The 24,926-nt window shown below is 43.6% G+C and overlaps 1 protein-coding gene across 1 annotated transcript in view; it reads left to right on the forward strand.

Moving 5' to 3' along the window:
- LOC122814504 (Snf2 related CREBBP activator protein) overlaps nucleotides 1–24,926 on the forward strand; it is a 3,617,155-nt gene that overhangs the window by 1,441,370 nt on the left and 2,150,859 nt on the right. Inside the window, exon 11 of the mRNA XM_044087079.1 lies at nucleotides 20,170–20,306. Within this exon, the coding sequence (XP_043943014.1) occupies nucleotides 20,170–20,306 (137 nt within the window). The remainder of the gene's footprint in view (nucleotides 1–20,169; nucleotides 20,307–24,926) is intronic.

Below are 24,926 nucleotides of genomic sequence, written 5' to 3' on the forward strand. Positions count from 1 at the left end.
ACCTTTTAATCTAAGGGGACCATTATTGGTGTTACTAGTTTCAAGGATCTGTTTTAAGATTTTTACCTTTCCTAAATGTAATCTTTGGTCTCTTGTCAAGTTTTTCCATTAATATTTTGTCCTGTTTTAATAATTCCCAATTCTTGTAAAGTAACAGTTTTACCATCTCACTGTCTCTACTATAAGTTGTAACAAAAGAGTATTCAAAGATGTTGTCTTTGTTTTCATTTTTCACTTGCAGTGTCTGAGTAAAGACTAACCTGGTCATATCATTTTCTGTGTCAGATTCACCCTCAGAGATAGTAAAGGTAGATATGTTGTTATTTAATATGGGGTTTAAAAATCCACAAGATCTTTTAGTGTGGATCTCTTCAAATACTGACTGGATCAATGACATAGGATATCCTCTTTGTTTGAACATCTTTTCTAAGAGCCTACACTCTTCCAAAAAGTCTTGTTCACGGGGATGTCATCCTAGCCGCTCTTACCATTTGCCCCTTAACTATTGATCTTTTTTGATGCTTTGGGTGGGAACTAGAAAAATGCAAAAATGCATTACAATATGTTGTTGTACTTGTCTGGAATTTTTTCTCTATTTTCAAAATTTAGCCTTCCTTACAGGGCACCTGGCATCTGGGGCAAGAAACACTGAAGAAGATGGCGTCTGCTGACGCTTTTATACCCCAGGCGCTCTGACGTCGGGGAAAGGGCGACATCAGCCGACGCTGGACCCAGACTTTGGGATCCGGCCGACCGAAGGGCTGCCTGAGGCAGGACAACTCATATGTCAGGACTGCAGTTGCATACCTATCTGACATCTACATTTATGGTAGGTACAAAACTGTACTTTTTCCTCCCTCCATCCTCCTTTTCTTCTCTCTCCTTACAAGGCACATTTTGGTATTTACTTTCTACTGGTGGGGTTCTTCCACCAGAACCTGGCTCCCACTTTGGGGCTCCTGACAGGCCAAGAAAAAAATGATGTAATGGCGTTGGCTACCTTACTTTGTACTACTGACGACCTGACGTCAGTCCTGAAGCGACAGCAATCGATGTAGAAATACTAAGTCTCTGGTATTCGGGCTGGCCGAGCGCTACCCTGGCAGGGATAACCCAAATGTGATGACTGGAACAGTGAATACACTCGAATATCTACATTGATGGTTAGTGTACACAACTGTACTTTCTTGAGAAGAGTCCCCCAGAGAAACGCATTCTTCTACATGGAGTCTGAATTTCTTGCCACTGCACCCAGCACTGTTTGTGATCGAGCCTAGTACTTAAGCACCATTTAAATTTCTCTGCTGGGGAACACTAATCCTACTGACAATCACCTCCACCAAATGGGGTACTGACTGTCAGGCCTTCATGTGCAGAGTACTAGTTATGATGATCCTTGAACACAGTTTGAGGCTTTTCCCTCCTTTATGTCTAAGGTTCGTAGGTGTATAATAGGCTAACGCCCACTAGGGTTTTTACAAGTCTAGCTGTGCAACCCAAACCAGAGTTTCTTGGACATCTACAGATGTGGTAGGGTGTGTTAGTAAAGTGGTAGCTAAGGGTTATGAGGATTGGGAATGTTAGTTTGGGATTAATTTACTTAATGTTGACCTCTGCCCATCTGAGATTTGGGTCCAGAGCAAGGTTGAATTTGTGATTTCCCATCCAGTGATCAAGGTTCCTTTTAAATAGGGTCAGGGGTAAACTCTTTTTTGCATAGAGCTTATTCTATGGCACGGACATCATTTGAGATACAGTGGTCTCTCCAGCATTTTTTGTGTATGTCACAGGCAAATTTAGGTCCTTGGATCTAGTTTTTCTGGTGCTGTTTGGTTTGCGGATGTGCAGAAGATTCATCAGAGCTGGATCTGAGGCTGCCTTATAAGGTAGGCATCGATCGCCTCTCAGTAACCTGTAGGAGGGTGACCCGTGTAGGAGAGGATGTTCATACCCTGGATCCTACTGGTGAGGAACCTTTGAGGTCATTCTGTCTGTTACAAGTGCCTGTTTAGGTACATGCTAAAGGGGGCATTGTACTCATTTATGGGTCTGATAAGTGCCGAGTAGTGTGGTAGTGTAACTTCCTTGGAACTGAATGCCATAACCTTGCTTATGTGTTGAGCAAACACAGAATTAATTTGTGCTGTCTTGACTTTGTCTACATATTTCCCAGGTCCCATAGTATCAGGTCAACTCTGTGGGGTAGTTTATTGGAGTAATTAGCTTGGGTGGACGATTTCCCAAAGAGAACTGTAATGCTTTTCTTTGTGCTGAGTTTTAATCTGTGGCTTTGGCACAAGTTATTTGTTTGTATCAGAAGTTCTTCTATCTTGTAGGATGTTTGTGTTATGTAGGGAATTTGTGATGGCTCCCAGTTTAGTCATCTGCGAACCTGATGAGCTAGGCTCCTTTGGCATTAGGCTTTATTTCTGAGAAGTAGATGCCAAACAGTGGGCCCAGCACAGAACCCTGGGGTACTCTGCTGGTGACCAGTTGCTTGGTGGAGATGGTCTTACTGATCCTGGCTTCTTGGGTCCTATCTGTAAGCCAGACAGAAATCAAGCAAGTTATGCAGGGATTTTTCCTTAGTTCTGAGAGTTTGCCAACAGTACCTGAGTGGGATACTGCATCAGACACCTTAACCAGGTCAAGGTAGGCAGTGTGTTCCTCATTTTTCTCTCATCCATAGCTTTGGTGATCATCTCAAGGAACTCTACAAAGCTGAGTAGGCCAAACCTTCCTTTAACAAAGCCAAATTTGGATGGGTTCAGTGTCTATAGGTTGCCAGTATCCTTAATGATCATTTCTATGATGAGTCATTCCATGGCTTCATAGGTAGGTACTAGGCTATTGGCCCAAGGGCCTAAGTAAGCTTTAGCCATCCATGTTCCCTGGCTTGCGCCACCCAAGAAAGTTATTTTCCTGTGCCCCTTTCAAGCAGAGCCACAGAAGTGATCCCCGGGGTGTATTTCCTATTTCCCATCCACTCATCAAGATTTTTCTTGGAGTGCTAATGAGGAACTTTGCTTGACATAGATGGTTAGCTTGTTCCAGAGTATGGGAAGTCTCTGCGACAGGACTCTATCCCTCCAGCATGTCCTATTTATTGTGGTGACAAGGTTTAGGTCCCTAGAGCATGTAGCTTGAAGGGCTTGTGATTTCTTAAGGTGCAGCATGTCCAACAGCTCTGGGTTTGACATAGCTTTATATGTTAGACAGAGATCACCTCGGAGTAGGTGATATGCTATGGAGTAAAGCTGTAGTTTTTTGAGATGGTCAGTGTAAGTCTTATGTTTGAGGCCAGTAATCCTCTTTGTGAGGTATGTGGCCTTTCCAGCTGCTGCAGATGTCTTGTGAGGTACATTCCAAAAGCGGTATTCTCTATAATGTGTGCAATGAGTGTCGAGTAGAGGGGAACAATGACCTCTCTTTTCCTGGATGAGAACCATTTTGTGATGAGGTGTGCCACGTAGAAGGATTTTCTGACTACTGTGGCGATGTGATCATCGGAGAGACTACTGCCCACCTGTGTGCCAGGGTCTCTTATCAGACATTCGGCATTAGACTGCCGACTAGAGTAGTTCAATGGGTGCAGAGTTTTTACCGGGGATGACAAAGCACTTTTTGGCATTGAGCTTAAGGCCATGGCTCTGACACCAGGCATCTGTCTCAGTGAAGCCCTTCTATAGGATGTCCACATCATTTTGGGCTCGACTATGGCTCCTAGTTTGCAGTCATCTGCAGACGACTTTAGCCAAAGGCCTTCTGTGTTAACCTGTACTTCAGAGAAGTAGATACCAAACAGGAGAGGTCCTAGGACTGAACCTTGTGGTACTGCACTTGTCACTGGTTATATGTCAGATTTGTCAGTATTTCCCCTAGGTCATTTGATGCTCCACCCTTATGAAGAGGGATGACTGAGGCACTCTAATTCCCTTGGCATGTAACCTGTTTTGAGACTGTAGTTCGTGTACCTCAGGTTGTCCTGACAGGTTTTATTTTAGGCTATTTAGGAGGCAACAGGACCTATTAAAGCAGTGTTTTTGGCTTTAGTGAGTGCCACCAGGCCCTGCTCCCCTTTGGTTGGGAAAGGGATATGCTAGAAGGGCTTTCACAGGGGGTAGTGGGAGGGGGGTTGAAGTTAAATTTATCAGCCAGTACATTGTGTCACCCTGATCTGTGAAGGTTGTGCCATTTACCACCAGTTCTGCACACTGCTGAGTGTTACTTTTAAGGTTCCTGATATAGCTGATGAAGGCCTTGGATTGTCCTTAGCCTGGGAGAATGTCATAACCTTGTAGTTGAAATTGTTGGACTTCATTAGACCTCTTAGTTTCTTGTTTAGTTGAATCAGGGATCTGTTGTCTCTGAAAGTTGCTATTTCTGTTTTTGGCCATGACTTTGTTCTTTTTGTTGTATACCATTTTAAGGTAAGAATTCCACGAGTGGCCTTTGGTTTTGTTAGATCTCTGCTTATGTCCTTCAAGAATGCAACTGCAGTCATAACATGTGGGTTGTCCTGCCTCAGGCAGCCCTCGGTCGGCCGGATTCCAAAGTCTGGGTCCGACGTCGGCTGATGTCACATTTCTCTCCGACGTCAGAGCGGCTGGAGTACATAAGCATCAGCCAACACCATTTTCTTCAGTCTTTCTTGCAGCGGTGCCCGGCAGAAGCAGTTCGCAAGTGCCGGTCGGTCAGCTCCTGTATTCTACGATACCGAAGTCATCAAAAGCTAAGTACCCGTTGGGGACCTTTTCTTGCCTCAGCCGATGTCAGAAATTACTGAAAAGTTAACAATTGTCTTTTTGTGGTAAACAAATACCTCATAAGGATTTCCACTCTTACTGCCTCCCTTGCCTGGGCCCAGACCACGATGTCTCGGCCTGTGTAGCCTGTGCTCGCTTCAACTTGTGCACTCTCAGGCGCCGGGCGAAGTTCGCTGAAGATTTTTTCGGCGATAAATTTGCTTACACCATGCCGTCGGATCTTCCGACATCGCAAACTCCCAAAAAGCGAAAAGACCGGGACCGACATCCTCGGCCCGCGTCTACCACCGACTCCACGCCAAAACCTAGCGCGAGTGCTCCGGTTCCCTCTGAGGCGGTCTCTCCACCGCTCCGAACCGAAGACACCGCATTACCGACGACTCCGATTCCAGACATTATTCCGCCAGTTATAGATTTTCCTCCGGATACCGAAACCGAGGAAATGCCCGAGACCATTGCTGTAGACAAGGTCACTCCTGCACGTGGAGCTGCCAGGCCTCCTATGGCCATGTCTATTGAGGCCTACTCTAGGGCTAAGGCAGCCAGCAAAACAAAGCATATTACTTCTAAATCCTTACCTCAGCCGACTCCGGAGACACAAATTATGTCCATGGCTGCTGATTTAATTTCCATGATTAGAGGTTCACAGGCCCATCCTGAGAGAGCATCCCAGCCTCCTCCTGATAAAGGCCCGGGTTGAACCCTCTGACCCTACTCCTTCAGATGAAGACTCTGAGGGCTCTGTCCACTCTGATAGCCAGGAAGAGCTCTTCCAGACCTATGAGGACTCGGATGCAGAAGATTCCATCCCTTCGGCCTCCCCTCCTGAGGATATTTCTTTTGAGGAAGTTCTGCACACCATGAGGGAACATTTCAAGTGGCAAGGTCAGGAATATTCTGATTCTAGGAAACGCCTTAGGACTTTCCTTAAGAAGCCTCAACACAGGCCCTTAGCTATTCCACCTGTACTTGATGTTCTGGATGATTTGTATTCTGACTCTAGTGCTACCCCTGATTCTCTTCCTCCTGCTCCAGCCAAGCCAGACAGGTATTACAGGGTCCCAGAAACTCATTCCCATTTATTCAGGGCCCATACTGCTGATTTGGAAACTATTTCACAGGGGCCTAAAGGAGTTTCAGCCTCCACCTCAAAAAATCCTTTGCCCTCCAACAGGGAAGCGAGGTCATTAGAGAGATGGGGCAAAAAGGTTTACACATCCACTACCTTATCTATGAGGGCTTTAAATTGCCTTTTTCATATGTTACAATATCAGGATTATCTTAGAAGATTTACAAAAAACATTAGCTTCTCCTGACCCTTTAGACAGGAAGACTTTGCAGGAAGCTGTACATAACACTCAGCAAGTAAGCAATCACTTCCTGCAGTGTGGATATGATGCACTGGAAGCTTCATGTAGGGCAGCTATGACAGGGGCAGTGATTCGTAGACATGCTTGGTTAAAAGATCAACCTCTACCAGATCATGTAAAAGCAAAACTTCTGGATGCACCTTTGGAAAAGAACAAGCTTTTTGGTGCAAATGCTAAGGATGTGTTAGACCATCGAAGAAAAAGCAAAATGAGTTCAGACTGTGAAAGATTTCCTCCAGGTTCAACCCCCCAGATTCAGTAGGAATTGGCCTTCAAAAACTGGTCCTTTCCTAATCCAGAAAAGTTTCAAAGGGGTAAGAACAGGCGTGGCTGAGTAAGAGGCCAATACAGAGGCCCTTACAGGGGCGACAATGGCAGCCAGGAAACCAAAGAAGTGGCCTTGGGGTTTCACCTGCCCAACAACCACAAACTCGATGACTTTCCTCTACTACCGCCTACCAGGGAACAACTAGAAGCTCCCTTGGGCGGAAATTATCTCTGTTTGCAGAAAACTGGCACAGACTGACAAAGGACAAATGGATTTTGGACATTATAGACCGAGGGTACAGGTTTCATTTTCATACCTTACCAAGAAAACAAGGCATGCCAAACCTACCACAAAATCAGAGGGCAGAGGCTATCAAGCAAATCACTCTGCTGACTCGAATGAAAGCAATAGAAAGAGTTCCACAACAAGAACAAGACCAGGGGTTTTACTCAAGACTGTTCCTTGTTCCAAGAAAAGAATCTCAATGGAGACCAATACTGGACTTGTCCGCATTAAACACCTTTCTCATAGTACCAAAGTTCAAAATGCTGACTCTACAGCAACTCCTTCCCATGCTGGGCAAGGAGTCGTGGCTGATTACTCTGGACCTCAAGGAGGCATACCTGCATGCCCCTATCAGACACAGCTGCAGAAGATACGTCAGATTTCTTGCAGGGCCAGAGCATTATCAATTCTCAGCATTGCCATTTGGCTTATCTACTGCGCCCAGAGTATTTACAAAATGCCTGGCTTCAGTAATTGCTCATTGCAGGCTCCAGGGTATACAAATTTACCCGTACCTGGACGACTGCCTCATACAAGCGGACGACAAATTGATGTTGACAAAAAACCTGGATTATGTCATACGATTACTTCAAGCTCTGGGATACACAGTCAACTTCCAAATGTCAAGACTGCAGCCATCCCAGCAAATAATCTTCTTAGGAGCCAAACTAGACACAGCCTCTCAGATGGCTTACCTGACAGAAGACAAGCAAGAGAAGTTAACTCATTACTTCAAAGGTTTAGCAAAACTCACCCAGATGACTGCAAGGAGATTCCTACAGGCCCTGGGTTACATGGCATCCTGCATTCTACTAGTTCCATTAGCAAAACTACACATGAGAAAGCTTCAGTGGTACCTAAAAAGCATTTGGTCTCAACACAGCAACAACTTGGAGACAATCATACCACTCATTCCATGCCTACAAAAGGTGGTGGGCCTCGGTGAGCCAGGAAAACACAGGTATGTCATTCAAAAAACCACAGATAACACAGACCATGACTACAGACGCCTCAGACCTTGGATGGGGGGCGCACATGGAAGGCAGGTGTATACAAGGACAGTGGTCTCCAAAGGAAACACATCTGCATATAAACCAAAAGGAAATGCTGGCAGTAATGCATGCCATCGAGGCTCTTCAACACCAACTCCAGCAAGGCCATTTAATGATACGGACAGACAACACCACTGTGATGTGGTACATAAACAAGCAGGGGGGCACCCACTCTTACCCCCTTTGCAGACTGACAATGCAGCTTTGGGAGAAATCACTGAGCCTAAACATCCAGTTACAATCCCAGTTTGTTCAAGGAAAAGACAATGTGTTGGCGGACAGCCTAAGCAGGAATTTCACAGATCCACACGAGTGGAGGTTACATCCGAAGGCCTTCAGACAACTCACTTCGACATGGGGCAAGCCAGAAGTGGACCTATTTGCCTCTCACCTCAACCATCTTCTACCAAAAGTTTGCACAAGGACATACCATCCAAAAGCTTGGAAAATAGATGCCCTCTCATTCAACTGGAACTCCCTAGCAATCTATGCATTTCCACCTCTGCCACTGATGACCTCAGTATTACTAAAGATCAAAGCAGAGAAGCCCAAGGGAATCATAATAGCTCCGGATTGGCCAAGACAACACTGGTACCCACTACTATGGAGCATATGTCACACCAGGAGGTGGGCCCTCCCTCAGTGGCCTCTACTTTTGACTCAACACAATTTCGAAACACTGCATCCAAATCTTCAGACACTGCAGCTAACAGCCTGGGAGATCCCATAAATAACTTCAGCTTATCTCTCTCCAAGGAATTTCAGCGGATACTAACGGAGGCTCGAAGACCATCCACCAGAAAGGTTTACTTAGCAAAGTGGAAAAGATTCAGCAATTGGAATACCAGCAAGGGACATGATGCATCATTGTTGATCATCCCACTCATCTTGGAATATTTGGCAGATATGTTAAAGAACGGCCTCTCATATTCTTCCATAAAGATACATGCATCTGCTATTTCAGCTAGATACAACACTGATCCTCCTGTTTTCTCTCACCCCTTACTAAGACAAATTCCTCAGGGGAATCAAGAACATTAAGCCACCGAGAAAGGCCCCAGTGCCAGCCTGGGACCTCAATTTTGTCTTAGAAAAACTGACTCTACCTCCTTTTGAGCCAGCAGCTTCAGTTAACTTGCAATTTCTCTCATGGAAGACAGCTTTCCTGTTGGCAATTACTTCAGCAAGATGGGTTTCGGAGCTACAGGCCCTAATGGCAATGCCACCCTTTATTATTTTCCACAGAGACAGGGTTTCATTAAGGACCAACCCTACTTTTATGCCAAAGGTGGTATCTAGGGTTTCTCTAAATCAAGCCATTCATCTGCCTGCTTTCTTCCCCAATCCTGAGAATAAGGGGGAAAGACTTTTGCATACCTTGGACATTCACAGACAACTTCGATACTACCTGGACAGAACCAAGGCCAGTAGGAAGTCTGAACAACTTTTGTAGCTTACCTGCAGTCCAAGGAAAAGCAATTTCAAAACAGACTATTTCTAAATGGATTGGACATTGCATCAGATTCTGTTATTCCTTTCATGGAAAGACTGTTCCAGCCAATGTCAGACCACATTCCACCAGAGCTACAGCCACCTCTACAGCATTCTTAAGAGGGGTGCCTACCAAGGACATTCTAGAAGCTGCTACATGGAGCTCCGTGCATACATTCTCCAAACACTACAATCTCCCTCTATTATTCCAGATCCAGAGCAGGCTTTGCTTCGGCAGTCCTGCTGGGTTTGATTGCCACACCATCTCTTTCCTAGAGCATACCTCCTCCCCCAGCTAAGCTATGGTATTCTACCCACATGTTATGACTGCAGTTGCATTCTTGAAGGACATAGTACAGTTTTGTACCTACCATAAATGTAGATGTCCGATAGACATGCAACTGCAGTCGGATTTTCCCTCCCTCCATACCCCTCTATGCCTAGGGTCCACTCCTATCCCTTTTACTCTTAGCTGGGGATGTCTGTTATGGTGTATTTGTTTTATTGCTCATTTATTTGTTTGGAATCCTGTTTTTGTCTTCCGATTTGGTTACAGCCTTCCTTGGAGGGCACCTGGCATCTGGGGCAAGAAACACTGAAGAAAATGGCGTCGGCTGATGCTTATGTACTCCAGCCGCTCTGACGTCGGAGAGAAATGCGACATCAGCCGACGTCGGACCCAGACTTTGGAATCCAGCCGACCGAGGGCTGCCTGAGGCAGGAAAACCCACATGTTATGACTGCAGTTGCATGTCTATCGGACATCTACATTTATGGTAGGTACAAAACTGTACTATTTCTGATAGGTACAACAGCTTCAATGCAGTGATGTACCTGTTTGTGCAGGGATTCTTTAAATAGCTCTGCACAAGTAGCTGTGTTCTCAGGGTTTGGGAAGCGTAGCTGTGATGTCCTTCAAGGATGCATCTGCAGTCATCACATATGGGTTGTCCTGCCTCAGGCAGCCCTTCGGTCGGCCGGATTCCAAAGTCTGGGTCCGGCTTCAGCTGATGTCGCCCTTTCCCCGACGTCTGAGCGCCTGGGGTATAAAAGCGTAAGCTGACGCCATCTTCCCCAGTCTTTCTTGCCGCATGGTGCCTGAAGCAGAAGCAGTTTGCAAGTGCCAGTCGGCCAGCTCCTGTAATTCAGCTACCGAAGACTTCAAAAGCTAAGTACCCCGTTGGGGACTCTTTCTTGCCTCAGCTGATGTCAGATAAAGTTAATAATTGCTTAACTAGTGGGAAACAAATACCTCATAAGGATTTCCACTCTTACTGCCTCCCCTGCATAGGCCCAGACCACGACGTCTCGGCCTGTTCAGCCTGTGCTTCCTTCAACCAACGCTCTCTTAGACGTCGGGCGGAGTTTGCAGAGGAATTTTTTGGGGCTAGTTTTTCGTACACTATGCCGTCGGAGACTCAGACTTCACCTTTAACAAAGAAACGGAAGGACAAGGACCGACACACGCGGGCAGCGGTTTCGGCTGAAACCACAGCCAGGCCTACCGCGAGTGTCTCAGCTGAAACAGAGTCCTTGGTACTTCCGACCCCCGAAACCGCTCAACCGACAACCTCGGCCCTGGAGGCCCCTGCTAAGTCGGTTATTGAATTTCCTTCTGAAACTGGTGTCTTGGAAACTTCCGACACCATTCCTCTAGACAAAACTACACCAGCACGTGGTGCAGCCAGGCCTCCTGCATCCATGTCCATAAAGGCATTCACCAGGGCTAAAGCTGCTAAACACACAAAAGCTATGCCTCCCAGGGTTATTCCTCAGGGACCCACTACAAGTTCACAGATTCTAACTTTAGCAGTGGACCTTATTTCCTTAATTAGGGGCTCTCAACCCCATCCGGACAGGGGCTCTCAACCTCCTCTAGACAAAAGGCCCAGGGTTGAGCCCTCTGATCCCCACTCCTCAGAGGAGGCCTCTGATGGCTCTGCTCTCTCGGACTACCAGGAGGAGGTTTTTTCGGCCTACGAGGATTCTGATGCAGAGGAATCTATCCCCTAGGCCTCCCCTCCTGAAGAACTGTCCTTCGGGGAGACCCTTCACTCTGAGAGAGCATTTCAAATGGCAGGGCCAGGAATTCTCTGATTCCAGGAAAAGATTAAGAACATTTCTGCATTTACCTCAGCATAGACCTTCAGCTATTCCTCCTGTTTTGAATGTCATTGATGATGTGTACTCTGAGTCTAGCATAACCCCTGACACTCTTCCTCCGGCCCCTGTCAAACCCGATAGATACTACAGGGTCCCGGACTCGCATCATTTTCTTTACAAGGCCCACTCTGCTGATCCAGAAACTATTTCCTAGGGCCCTAAAGGGGTTGCAGCTGCCACTACAAAAAATCCACTCCCCTCTGAAAGGGAGTCCAGGGCTTTAGAGAGATGGGGTAAAAAAGTGTATACTTCTGCTACTCTTTCTATGAGGGCTTTAAATTGTCAATTTCATATGATACAGTACCAAGAGTATTTGTTAGATGAATTGCATAAGAAACGGTCTTCACCTGAACCCCTAGATCGCAAATCTCTTCAGGATCTGGTACATAACTCCCAGCAGGTTAGCAACCATTTTTTGCAGTTTGGTTATGATGCAAAAGGGAGCTACGCATGCACATAAACCAAAAGGAAACGCTGGCAGTGATACATGCAATAGAGGCCTTCAAACTCTTTCTGCATCAAGGCCACCTGCTAATAAGGACAGAAAACACCACAGTTATGTGGTACATAAACAAGCAAGGAGGCACCCATTCCTTTTGAAGTCCTTCGGTAGCTGAATTACAGGAGCTGACCGACCGGCACTTGCGAACTGCTTCTGCTTCTGGCACCACGCGGCAAGAAAAACTGAGGAAGATGACATCGGCTTACGCTTTTATACCCCAGGCGCTCTGACGTCGGGGAAAGGGCGACATCAGCCGACGCCGTACCCAGACTTTGGAATCCGGCCGACCGAAGGGCTGCTTGAGGCAGGACAACCCATATGTGATGGCTGCAGATGCATACCTATCGGACATCTACATTTATGGTAGGTACAAAACTGTACTTTCTTAGGGTTTGGGGAGTGTAGCTGTGTTTTTAGGGTTTGGGGAGCGTAGCTGTTTTCTTGGGTTTGGGGAGCTGTACATTTTTGATTAAAATGTAGTTTGCTTTAAGTTTTACAGGGTTCATTGGGTTTTCCAGGTTTTTTTTTTTTTTTTTTTATTTTTTTATTAGACAGCTTTGTGGTCTGACCTCGACCAGTGAGGATGTGACAAGGATGGGGGGGGGGGGGGGTGCAATGCTCTCCCATGTTGAAGTATGTCTATTATGTTTGATCCTGTGGTTGGAGTGCACACTCTCGTCCAGGGTGTTTGTGTTAAAGCCTAGGAAATTATGTGCCTGTGAGTTAGAGGCCGTATATACCGCCCAGTCTAAAGCGGGTAGTTAGCCTCCAATGAATAGGGTATTTGGTTGGATGGTGATTGTCTGTAGTAGGCGTAGGTAAGAGTTGAGTGCTTTGTGGGTCATAGAGGGTGACCTGTAGATGGCCAGGACATGGTAAGGAACCTTGTGTTTGGAGACTTGGACGTTGATGAATTTCAGGGCATCATTTTTATGTCAAAACTGAGCTTCAGACGAAACTATACATGTCCTCCTTTCTTCAGTAACTGGAAGAATTTGGGAGGAATAATTTTACACTGTTCAGGGGCCCATAGATGGCAGCAGTGGTACTATTAAAAATAAAGATTAGGATAGGCTATCATTTGTTCCCAACCTTTCAGGTGGTTAGACATGGCACACTATTAACACAAAAGACACTTTCAAAATGGCTAGTCAGTTGTATAGGATTGTGTGAGATAGCAAACAAAAAAACTGGGTGCTGCTTTCTTACTGCTTTCTGTTGGGATGACAAACCTAATAACAGCATTCTTCAAGAAAGTCTCAATTCTGGCTGTTTGTGAGACAGCATCAGCATAGACAGCTGTCTGCAGTGTCACTGGTACAAGAGCAGAGCTGCCTTTCTCTGCACTGTTTTGCAAGGATGTTAATAAGCTACCTTGTATTCATTGGATAGCTTTGGTATTCTCTGCAGTATAAGCATTACTTCAGTGCTGATCCTATCATGGACTTGTACATTTCTGTGCGTGCCATACTTAAAAGTTCTGTTTAAGTAAGTAGTCATCACTGTATTACAGGATGTTTTTCATGTTTCACTGTTGCAGTCATCACATTTGGGTTATCTGCCTGCAGGTAGCCCTCAGCTGGCCTTAATACCAGAGTCTTGGGATTTCTGTGTCAGATGCTCTTGCTTCTTCCATGACGTCAGTTCGTCAGGGGTATAAAACGTGCAGCTGATGCCATTACATCAGTCTTTCTTGCCGTGCGGTGCCCGAAGCAGAAGCAGTTCGCAAGTGCCGGTTGGCCAACTCCAGAAATTTTCGTTTTTGAGTTTCAGACCTGAAGTCTTCAAAAAGATAAGTACCTCGTTGGGGATCCTTTTTTCTTGCTCTAACTGATGTCAGAAAAAATTAACAATTGTCTTGCCTGAGGAAAGTAAATACCTCATAGAGATTTTCATTCTTACTGCGTCACCTGTTTAGGCCTTTAGGCCAGACCACGACGTCCCTCGCTGTCGGTTTTGTGTCTTGTTTAACGCCCGAAGTATTCGTCGTCGGGCTATTTTTGTAGCTAAATACTTTCATTCTCGATCTCCGTACTCCGAAATGGCTTCGGTAAACCATCCCACTAGCGATCTTCCGAAAAAATGTAAGGATAAAGACAGATAGACCTCATAGGTCCAAAACTGCCGACAACGCTTCCGATAAGCTAGTCGCCAATCCGCCGGTTCTCAGTGATTTGCTTTTGCAGCCCCTGATGTCCGCTACTACAGAGTCGCAGGCCTCTACTGAGACCCATTTGGAGTCCGGTATGCCATGAAATACTTTGACCATGGAACCTGCGGATGTCTCTACCTTGGATGGGTCCGGAGCCGCTGTGCAGGCACCGGCTTCTGAGGGTGTATTCGGGCCTACTGATTTTCATATTAAACGGTCGACTTCGTTTCAAGCTAAGAATACCGAATTCCTCAGGCCTTAAAGCTCGCACTAAGCCTAAAAAACAGGCGACCAAAGCACATTCTTAGGCCCATATGCCTCAAAAACAAATGATTAGAATGGCTGAAGACCTTATTACATTAATTAGGGGAAGCCAGTCTTCCCCCTCTGAGACCTAGAACTGATTTTCTTTCTGATTCTTCTGATCAGCAATCCGTCATCTCTTTTCCTTCTGACTACAAGGATTTACCCTTATCTAATTGAGGACTCTGCAGAAGATTCCATTCCCTCTGCTTCCCCTCCAGAAGATTTTTCTTTTGGTGAAACCTTGCATATCCTTAGGGAGCATTTCCGCTGGGAAAGCCAGGACTATTCTCAGTCCAGACAGATTTGGGAAATTTTTAAACATGCCTCAACACAGGCCTCTCTATCCCTCCTGTTCTGGAGATTGTAGATAGTTTTCTTGGAGTCCAGCCTTACCCCAGACACTTTGCCTCCAGCTCCCAGGAAACCTGACAGTTAGTACAGAGTGCCTGACTCTCTCAAATTCCTTTTCAAGAATCCTACTGCGGATGCAGAGACCATTTCCCAAGGATCAAAAGGCATTAAGGCTACTACTGCCAAAATCCAAAAATCCTGCCCCTTCTGATAGGGTTTCTAGTGCTTTAGACAGATGGGGTAAGAAGGTACATACTTCTGCTACTTTGGCCATTAGGGCTTTAAATTGCCAGTTCATATGTTAAAGTATCAACAGCATATTATGGGATTAATTAAACAGAAAATCATGTTGATTCCTGACTGTGCTGAACACAAAACTTTACAAGAGTTGATGCATTCTGCTGACTAAGTAGGTAAACATACTTTGCAATGTGGTTTTGATGCTTTAGAAGCATCTTGCAGGGCTGCTGTCACTGGGTCTGTACTTAGAAGGCATGCTTGGCTTAAGGAACAAAACTTGCCAGATCATGTTAAAGCTAAATTACTGGATGCACCCTTAAACCAAGAGCTCCTTTTTGTCAACAAAGCAGAAGTCCTCAAAAGGATGGAGGAAAAAGCTAAATCTATGCAAACTGTTAAAGATTTCTTACAAGTACAGCCACCTAGATTCAGTAGGCATTGGCCTTCAAAGAACTAGTCCTTTCCAGTCCCTTCCAGGCCTTCTCAGTACAAACACAGGAGCAGCAGACCACCAAGACTTCAGTCTCAGGCTATGCAGAGATCAAAGCAGTGGGGGCCACCTCTTCCAAAGCAGGGAGTAGTAAGCCACCCCCTATGGAAAAATGACACAATGACTTATCCTTAACTCTACTAAGCCTTGCTCAGCTACTTGCTCCCTTAGGAGGAAAGCTCGCCTTGCATGCAGAAAACTGGGAACTCATTACCCAAGACAAATGGGTTTTAAACTGTTTCCCTAGGATACAGATAACCACTTCCACTCACTCCCAACCCCAAGTGGATGGCCAGACCTCCCCCCAAACCAGTGGGCGGAGGCCAAAAAACAAGTAATCCCTCTCTCTCAGTATCAGGGCCATTCAACCTGTCCCAGCAGAACAAAGGGGACAAGGTTTTCATTCAAGACTGTTCCTGGTTCCCAGAAAAGAAAACTCCTGGCGTCCTATCCTGGACCTTTCTATTCTAAACACCTTTCTAGTGGTTGCAAAATTCAAAATGCTAACTCAACAGCTTCTTCCTATGTTAGCTAAGGATGCCTGGCCAGCAACTCTAGACTTAAAAGAAGCTTACCTGCACACCCCAATAAGGGAATCCTGCAGAAAATATCTACGCTTCAGGGCAGGCTCCATGCACTCTCAGTGCTCTGCACTTCCCTTTGGCTAATCTACTGCACCCATGGTATTCACAAAGTGCCTAGCTCCAGCCATTGCATGTTGTAGGCAGAGAAATATTCAGTTTTACCCATACTTGGATGATTGCCTGATTCAGGCAGAGTCAGGACTTGCTATTACAACACCTGGCATTTATAAAGAGACTTCAACTTCACTGGGGTACACCATCAACGAGAAGAAATCACACCTATTACCCTGCCAACAGATTGTATTCCTGGGAGCAAGCATGAACACAACTTCCCAGATGGCATTCCTCACTCCAGAGAAACAAGTTCATTTGACAACCTACTTCAAATTACTGGCCGCAAAAACCCAGTTATCTGCAAGGAAAATCCTGCAAGCCCTGGGGTTCATGGCCTCTTGCATTCTGTTAATTCCATATGCAAGACTGCATATGAGGAAACTTCATTGGTATCTAAAAAGTCTATGGTGTCAACATTCTCAGGACCTGGAAACAATGATTCCTATCATTCCTTGTCTAAGGCCAAGAGTTCCTTTGGTGGGCAGAAACCTGCTACCACAAGTGACTCTCTCACTCTACCCCCTGCCACCTAAACCTTAACAGATGCATCAGACTATGTATGGGGGACTCGTATGGCAGGGCAGTGCATTCAGGGCAAATGGAAACCAAAACAGATGCACCTGCATATCAATCAAAAATAAATGTTAGCTGTACAGAATCCTCTGACAGCCTTCAAAGACCTTATTCTTCCAGAACAAATATTGGTAAAGACAGGTAACACCACAGTTATGTGCTACGTAAGCAAGCAGGGGGGAACCCATTCCTACCTCTCTGCAGACTAGCCGTGGCTCTGTGGAACACAGCCTTGATCTACCAAGTGAACCTACATGCTCAATTCCTGCCAGGCAAACTAAATTCACTGGCATACGACTTAAGCAGAAATCTCATGGACCCACGAATGGAAACTGGAACCCAAAATATTCAAGCTCTTGAGGAACAAATAGGGTACACCAGAGGTAGATGTTTGCCTCCCGTCAGAACTACCAATTGAACAAATTCTGCACCAGAACTCCCTACAGTCAAGATTGGAAAATGGATGCCCTGTCCTTTACTTGGGAGAGCCTCTCAGTTTATCCCTTTCCCCCAGGCCTCTCTTCTTGACGGTTCTACTAAAGATCAAACAGGACAAGCAAGGACGATACTGATTGCACATGACTGGTCATGCCAGCACTGGTACCCCCTTTTGCGCTTCTGACACTGCTGCAACCTTGGCACCTGCCTCAGACCCCCTCCCTGCTGTCCCAGCAAGGGGGGTTAGATTCTGCACCCTCAGCTTCAAACCCTGACTCTTGCAGTCCGGATAAATTCCCTGAGTTTACCTCCAGCAACCCTCAGTAAGCAGATGCTGGATGTTATTCTTGAGGCAAGGAGGCCTAGTACTAGAAAATCCTATTCTGAAAAGTGGAAAAGATACTGTTCCTGGAGCCAGACTCAGGGAATGGACACAACTGTGGCCAGCTTACCTCATATTTTAGATTATTTAACAGAAGTGCACCACAAGGGCCTATCTTTCTCTTCAATTAAGATTCATGCCTCTGCCATATCAGCACAGTATTGTACCAAGCCACCACTCTTCTCTCATCACCTGCTAAAACAATTCCTTAGAGGGGCCAACATTTTTAGACTCCACAGGAGAGCTCCCACTCCAGCGTGGGACCTTAACTTTGTATTGGAAAAGCTCACCCCCCCCCCTTTGAACCAGCTGTTGAAATTCCTTTTTTGGAAAACAACTTTACTTCCAGCCATCACTTCAGCAAGAACAGTGTCTGAATTGCAGCCTCTCATGGCAGTGGAACCCTTCATTATCTTCCATGCAGGCAGGGTTTCCTCAGGACTAATCCATCCTTTATGCCCAAGGTGGTGTCTATTGTGGCTGTAAAACAGTCCATTCATTTGCCTTTTTCCCTAATCCTCAGAATAAATGGGAAAGGATAACGCATTCTCTGGACGTACACAGCTTAGATTCTATTTGGACAGGACTAAGCCTCAGAAAGTCTGACCAGCTGCTAGCCAGCTTTGCTGCAGGGGCAGAGGGGAAGGCCATTTCAAAGCAAACCATTTCCAAATGGATAGCACATTGCATTCATTTCTTCTACAAACACCATGGAAAAACCTACCCCACAGGGGATAAAAACACATTCCACCAGGGCTGCATCTACCTCTACTGCATTTCTCAGGAGTCCCTACCAGGTTCATCCTGGAAGCTGCAACCTGGAGCTCTGTACATACCTTCAACAAGCATTTACCACCTGCCTATCTTTTCTAAATCCAGAGCTGGATTTGCCTCAGCAGTCTTACAGGGCCTTATTGCTAGCCCTAATGCTCTTTAACTACTTCCAGCCTTCCTTAGCTTTGGGAATAAACCCAAATGTGATGACTGCAACAGTGAAACACGAAGAACATAGTACAGTTGTGTACACTTAATATAAATGTAGATGTTGGAGTGTATTCACTGTTGCAGTCCTGGTTACCCTCCCTCCAGCCCCCCTGACTTCTCTTGACTTTTACCTTTTCTCCTTATTTGATATATATTCTATCATGTGTATTTGCTTTTTGCTGGGGGTGTTCCATACCATATAAATTGCTTTTTGTTGTGGGGGGCACCTGACATTTGGGGCAGGAAAAACTGATGTAATGGCGTTGGCTGCATGCTGTATACCCCTGATGACCTGACGTCATGGAAGAAGCGACAGCATCCAACGCAGAAATCCAAAGACTGGTATTAAGGCCAGCTGAGGGCTACCTGCAGGCAGATAACCCAAATGTGATGACTGCAACAGTGAATGTACTCTAACATCTGCATTTATGGTAAGTGTACACAATTGTACATTCCTACTACTCTACCCCTGCTGAAAGATGAAAGACTGAAATATTCATGTATTTCACTAGGAAGGACTACCATTTCTTTTTAAACCTGGCATGGCAAGCGGTATTCCTTCCTACACCTTACTGGCAACTCAGAAGTATGATTTAAAGGCTTAGTGGTGACGTATCCCTAAGTATAGGAGAAGAGCTGTTAGTATTCCCTGGTACCCTACTTGGTACCTGATGAAAAGCCATTTCCCTAACAATGCCACTACACAGGGGACAGACCTGCATGCACACACACTCAACATGCTGCTTACCTAACCCGCAAACACTTGCATAGAGACTGCTGCTCCTAATAACAAAACTTGCTCTGTGTCCAAAAGCATCGGCATTAAATGTAAAAGGGGTTGGGGTGGCTAACCTTCACCCAAGTGCTCCTCACGTCCCACAACACATGAAAAGTTGATGTGAGCATCATCGACACTTCTAATAGACAAGAACAATTGTATTGGTTTAAAAAAAAAAAGGGCACATCTGTTCACTTTGTCAATTAAAAGTACATTGAAGAAAGTTAGGAACAGCCATAAGACATGGTTTTGCCTCTGATGTCCTGAAAAATATGCTGTAGCCCTCCACCATCTCCTGCGTCATTTATTGTTTGGTAATCTGTCAGTAAGTTGTGATTGAACTAAGATAATTTTTCTCAACTGAGGAAAGAATTAGAGCTGTTTAAAGGTATTCGCTATACCGTTTTCTGTTCAAATAAGCATTTTTGCAGAATGATCTCCTGCCCATCTTCAAATTTTTCTTCCTTATCTTTTTCTGGGATGGGAGTTTTGGTGTGGCTACATCAGGAGAGCAGATCATTTGAGCAGCATCCTTCATATATGTATTTTGGGGTTGTTTGAATTTATGTAGTTTTTTGTACATTTGGGATATTTTTGGCTTTCAGATTCCCTCAAGTAGTGCATTTCTTCCTTCTGTGTAAAGACTTCAGTACAGTTTTAGGGCTTCCTACTTTTACATGTTACTGTTACAGGCACGTGTCCGAGGCTTATTTTCCAGAAGATGGCATGGGTTACTTTCACTTTATAGGCAAGGTTCTGATTAAGATTTCTGTTTATATTTAACGTGTGTTCCCTTAAATACATTATTGCATTTTGGTGAGTAACATTGCAGTTACTGCTCAGAAGTTAAGTGTGACATGTTGTTTGGTCCTTGATCTAGGTAATTGGGGTCCACACTTAATCATTGTACCAACTAGTGTGATGCTTAACTGGGAGATGGAGTTCAAACGTTGGTGTCCTGGCTTCAAGATCTTGACCTACTATGGTACACAGAAGGAGAGAAAATTGAAGAGACAGGTGAGCCTGATTAGCAATTATTTGTGGCCAAATGGTTGGTATGTAAAGGTTGTTGCTGTTGTAAGTGAAGTTTGGGTGTTTTATGCCTCTTTCGTCTTCTCTATCTCATGTTGTCATTCCTTTACTTACTGCTCATCATTCGTTATACTTCCCTCTTCTGTTTGCATCTCTCACACTTTTCCTTTCTATTCCTCTTCCCTCTGCTTGCTTGTCACTTATTTCCTGTTTTACTCCCCCGTGGTTTCCTTTCTTGCAACTATTCGCACTTGTCTTCTCACCCAATATGCTGCTATCCCTGTAGCATAAGCCATATCAGTCATCATGGCTAAGTGTTATCTATAAAGCTTTGCTAAGCAGAATTTCTATTTTCCATCCAGGTTTTGACATGAACTTTTTATTGAAATAAATGTTGTAGCATATTTTTGTATATGTGTGTGTTATATTTCTCTCTCTCTACATATTATATATATATATATATATATATATCTACACACACACACAAAAATATATATATATATTATATATATATATATATATGTGTGTGTGTGTATATATATATATATATATATATATATATATATATATATGTGTGTGTGTGTATATATGTATATATATATATATATATATATATATGTAATATATATATGTATGTATAATATATATATGTATGTGTGTGTGTAAAATATATGTGTAAAATATATATATATATATGTGTGTGTGTGTAATATATATATATATATATATATATATATATATATATATATATATATATATATATATATATATACACATACAGGAAACCAACGAACCCTTTAGCAGCCAAGAGTAAAGTCCAACCAAACTTTAAAACTTGTAACAGTCGCTAATGTAACAAAGGCTTCAATGGAGAACAGGAAATCAAGATATCCAGGCTGATGCCTCAAAGTGTAACAGCAGCAGAGACACACTTAATCATGGCGCCAAAGAACGCCAAAAAGCAATGCTGTAGGTTATAAGCACTTACAATTTCCCAAAGTCACGTAATACACTCTGTTGACTATTCCTCCATAGAACAACCTTTCGGTTCAAAAAGCCAAGTGCAGTAAAAATCCAAGTGCTATTATCTCACATACGAGGAAGAAAAATTCCAGTGCTTAAAGAAACAAATTTATTAATGAGCGCTTTCGCGGCTAATAGACGCCGCTTCATCAGACAAACAGAAGTCAAACTAACAAGTTTGCATTTAAAATAGTTAATAACCAATCAGCGCCAATGTAGGCGTTATCATCATAATTTAAATCTCTTCAAGCTACGCAAGCACAAACGTGCATGTAGGCGTTTACGATTAGACTATGAAAACACCTAAAGTTTATAATAAAACATGATAACCCAAATGAATCTACTTTAAACGCACATGTTCACTGTGCAAAAACTATTAAATATAATACATAAAATATAAAAAATATATATAAAAATGTGTATATAATAATAAATAATTTGAACTCCCATAATTGCTATAAAATACATAACAATACTATATTGGGCAAGACATAACACATAAACTCTATTTGAACAAAAATAAAGTAAGAGGGTCATACATATGAAAACAAACATTCCTGTAACTCTCTAAAAATGTGCCTAAATCCAATATATGTTATATACGATACTTACATAAAAATGTTATAAGAACTGGAAACGTGTGTACTAATATAAATATAACTGGGTAGGAAATCTGCTTTAGTTGATGGAAATACTAAAGTGAAACTGTCCATTAAATCACATCTTAAAGGCAGAACCCTGAAATAGGTGTTTCACTTTAGTGTTTCCATCAACTAAAGCAGATTTCCTACCCAGTTGTTATATTTATGTTAGTACACACGTTTCCCGTTCTTATAACATTTTTATGTAAGTATCGCATATAATATATATTGGATTTAGGCACATTTTTAGAGAGTTACAGGAATGTTTGTTTTTCATATGTATGACCCTCTTACTTTATTTTTGTTCAAATAGAGTTTGTGTTATGTCTTGCCCAATATATAGTATTGTTATGTATTTTATAGCAATTATGGGAGTTCAAATTATTTATTATTATATACACATTTTCATATATATTTTTTATATTTTATGTATTATATTTAATAGTTTTTGCACAGTGAACATGTGTGAAAAGTTTATATTTTTATTTAAAGTAGATTCATTTGGGTTATCATGTTTTATTATAAACTTTAGGTGTTTTCATAGTCTAATTGTAAACGCCTATATGCTACATGCACGTTTGTGCTTGCGTAGCTTGAAGAGATTTAAATTATGATGATAACGCCTACATTGGCGCTGATTAGTTATTAACTATTTTAAATGCAAACTTGTTAGTTTGACTTCTGTTTGTCTGATGAAGCGGCGTCTATTAGCCGCGAAAGCGCTCATTAATAAATTTGTTTCTTTTTAAGCACTGGAATTTTTTCTTCATCGTGTATGTGAGATAATAGCACTTGGATTTTTACTGCAGTTGGCTTTTTGAACCGAAAGGTTGTTCTATGGAGGAATAGTCAACAGAGTGTATTACGTGACTTTGGGAAATTGTAAGTGCTTATAACGTACAACATTGCTTTTGGCGTTCTTTGCATGATTAAGTGCGTCTCTGCCGTTACACTTTGAGGCATCAGCCTGATATCTTGATTTCTGTTCTCCATTGAAGCCTTTGTTACATTAGCGACTGTTACAAGTTTTAAAGTTTTGGACTTTACTTGGCTGCTAAAGGGTTCGTTGGTTTCTGTATATTTTCGAGGGTATTTGGAGGTTTCAATATATATATATATATATATATATATATATATATATATGTGTGTGTGTGTGTGTGTCTAAAATATATGTGTGTGTGTGTGTGTGTGTGTGTGTGTGTGTGTGTATATATATATATATATATATATATATATATATATATATATAATGCATACAAGATTTGTTTTTATACCATATCATTGTATCTTTAAATGTGCTTTGTTCATTTCTTATGTGATTGTATTCACCCAGGCTGTGCCTGCAAATGGCCCATTGAGATCTGAGCACTAATGCAGTAAAAATAAAATAAGTAAAGCTGATGTTCTTTGTGTTTCACTGTTGCAGTCATCACACTTGGGTTATCTGCCTGCAGGTAGCACTCAGTTGGCCCAAATACCAGAGACTTAGTATTTCTGCGTCGGTTCTGTTCTCTCCCGGACTGATGTCAGGTCGACAGGGGTATAAAAACAGGCGGCCGACGCCATTATATCAGCCTTTCTTGCCAAGGAGCCCGAAGCAGAAGCATTTTGCAAGTGCCGGTCGGCCACTACCTGAATTTTCTTTTACAAACTGAATAATCTTGAAGTCTTCTAAAGCTAAGTACCCCATTGGAGATCCTTTTTTCTTGCTCTGATGTCAGAAAAAGTTAACAATTGTCTTGCTTGTGGAAAGCCAATACCACACAGAGATTTTCATTCTTACTGCGTCACCTGTTTAGGCCCAGACTAGTACGTACCTTGCTGTCTGTTTTCTGCCTTGTTCAATGCCCAAACCATTCATCGTTCGGCTCTCATTGTCGCTAAATACTTTCACTCTCTATCTCCGTATTCGGAAATGGCTTCGGTAAGCCATCCGACTAACGATATTCCAGAAAAATGTAAGGGTAAAGACAGACACAGACCGCATAGGTCCAAAGCTGCCGACAGTGCTTCCGTTAAGCTAGTTGCCAGTTCTCCGGTACTAAGTGAGGCGCTATCGCAGCCACTGATTCCCACTTCTGTGGATTAGCAGGCCTCTACAGAGACCCATTTGGAGTCTGGTATGCCGCGAGGCTCTTCATCGACTATGGAACCTCTGGATGTCTCTACACTGGATGGGTCCGGAGCCACTGTGCAGGCACCGGCTCCTGAGACAGTTTTTCGCACTTTCGATGTTCGACTCAGACAACTTTTTTATATATATCACTACCGAGTTTTAGGCCAAGAGTACGTGCTATGTGTAGATATGCGATGACCAAAGCGCATGCACCCCCCCCCCCCCCCTGCTTAGAATGGCAGAAGACTGTATTTTGCTGATTATGGGAAGTTGGCAGTCTCCTGCTAAGAGGAAAAGTCCAGTCCCCTGCAGCTTCAACAGACCAGGAGTCTGATGAGACTGAGGTATCTGATTATGAAAACATCCCCTTATCTGCTTATGGGGATTCAGATGCAGAGGAATTCATTCCCTCTGCGTGCTCTCCAGAGGATTTCTCTTTTGGTGAAACCTTGCATACCTTGAGAGCATTTCTACTGGGAATGCCAAGATTATCCTCAGTCCAGAAAGTGACTTTGAGAATTCCTAGATTTGCCACAGCACAGACCTTTAGCAATACCCCCTCCCCTGGAGGTTGTTGATGTTTTTATGGAATCCAGTCTTACTCCTGATACTTTACCTCATGCCCCTGGGAAACCAGACAGGTACTACAGAGTACCTGAAGCTCACAAATTTGATTTCAAGAATCCTACTGCTGACCCTGAGATCATTTCCTAGGGGCCTAAAGATATCAAGGCAACTACAGCCAAGAATCCCACCCCTTCGGACAGGGATTCCAGAGCTTTGGGCAGATTGGGTAAGAAGGTAAATACCTCTGCTACTCTTGCT

Source organism: Protopterus annectens, chromosome 10.part0 (genome assembly GCF_019279795.1).
Source record: "Protopterus annectens isolate FY-2018-M chromosome 10.part0, PAN1.0, whole genome shotgun sequence".
NCBI classification, from domain to species: domain Eukaryota; kingdom Metazoa; phylum Chordata; order Ceratodontiformes; family Protopteridae; genus Protopterus; species Protopterus annectens.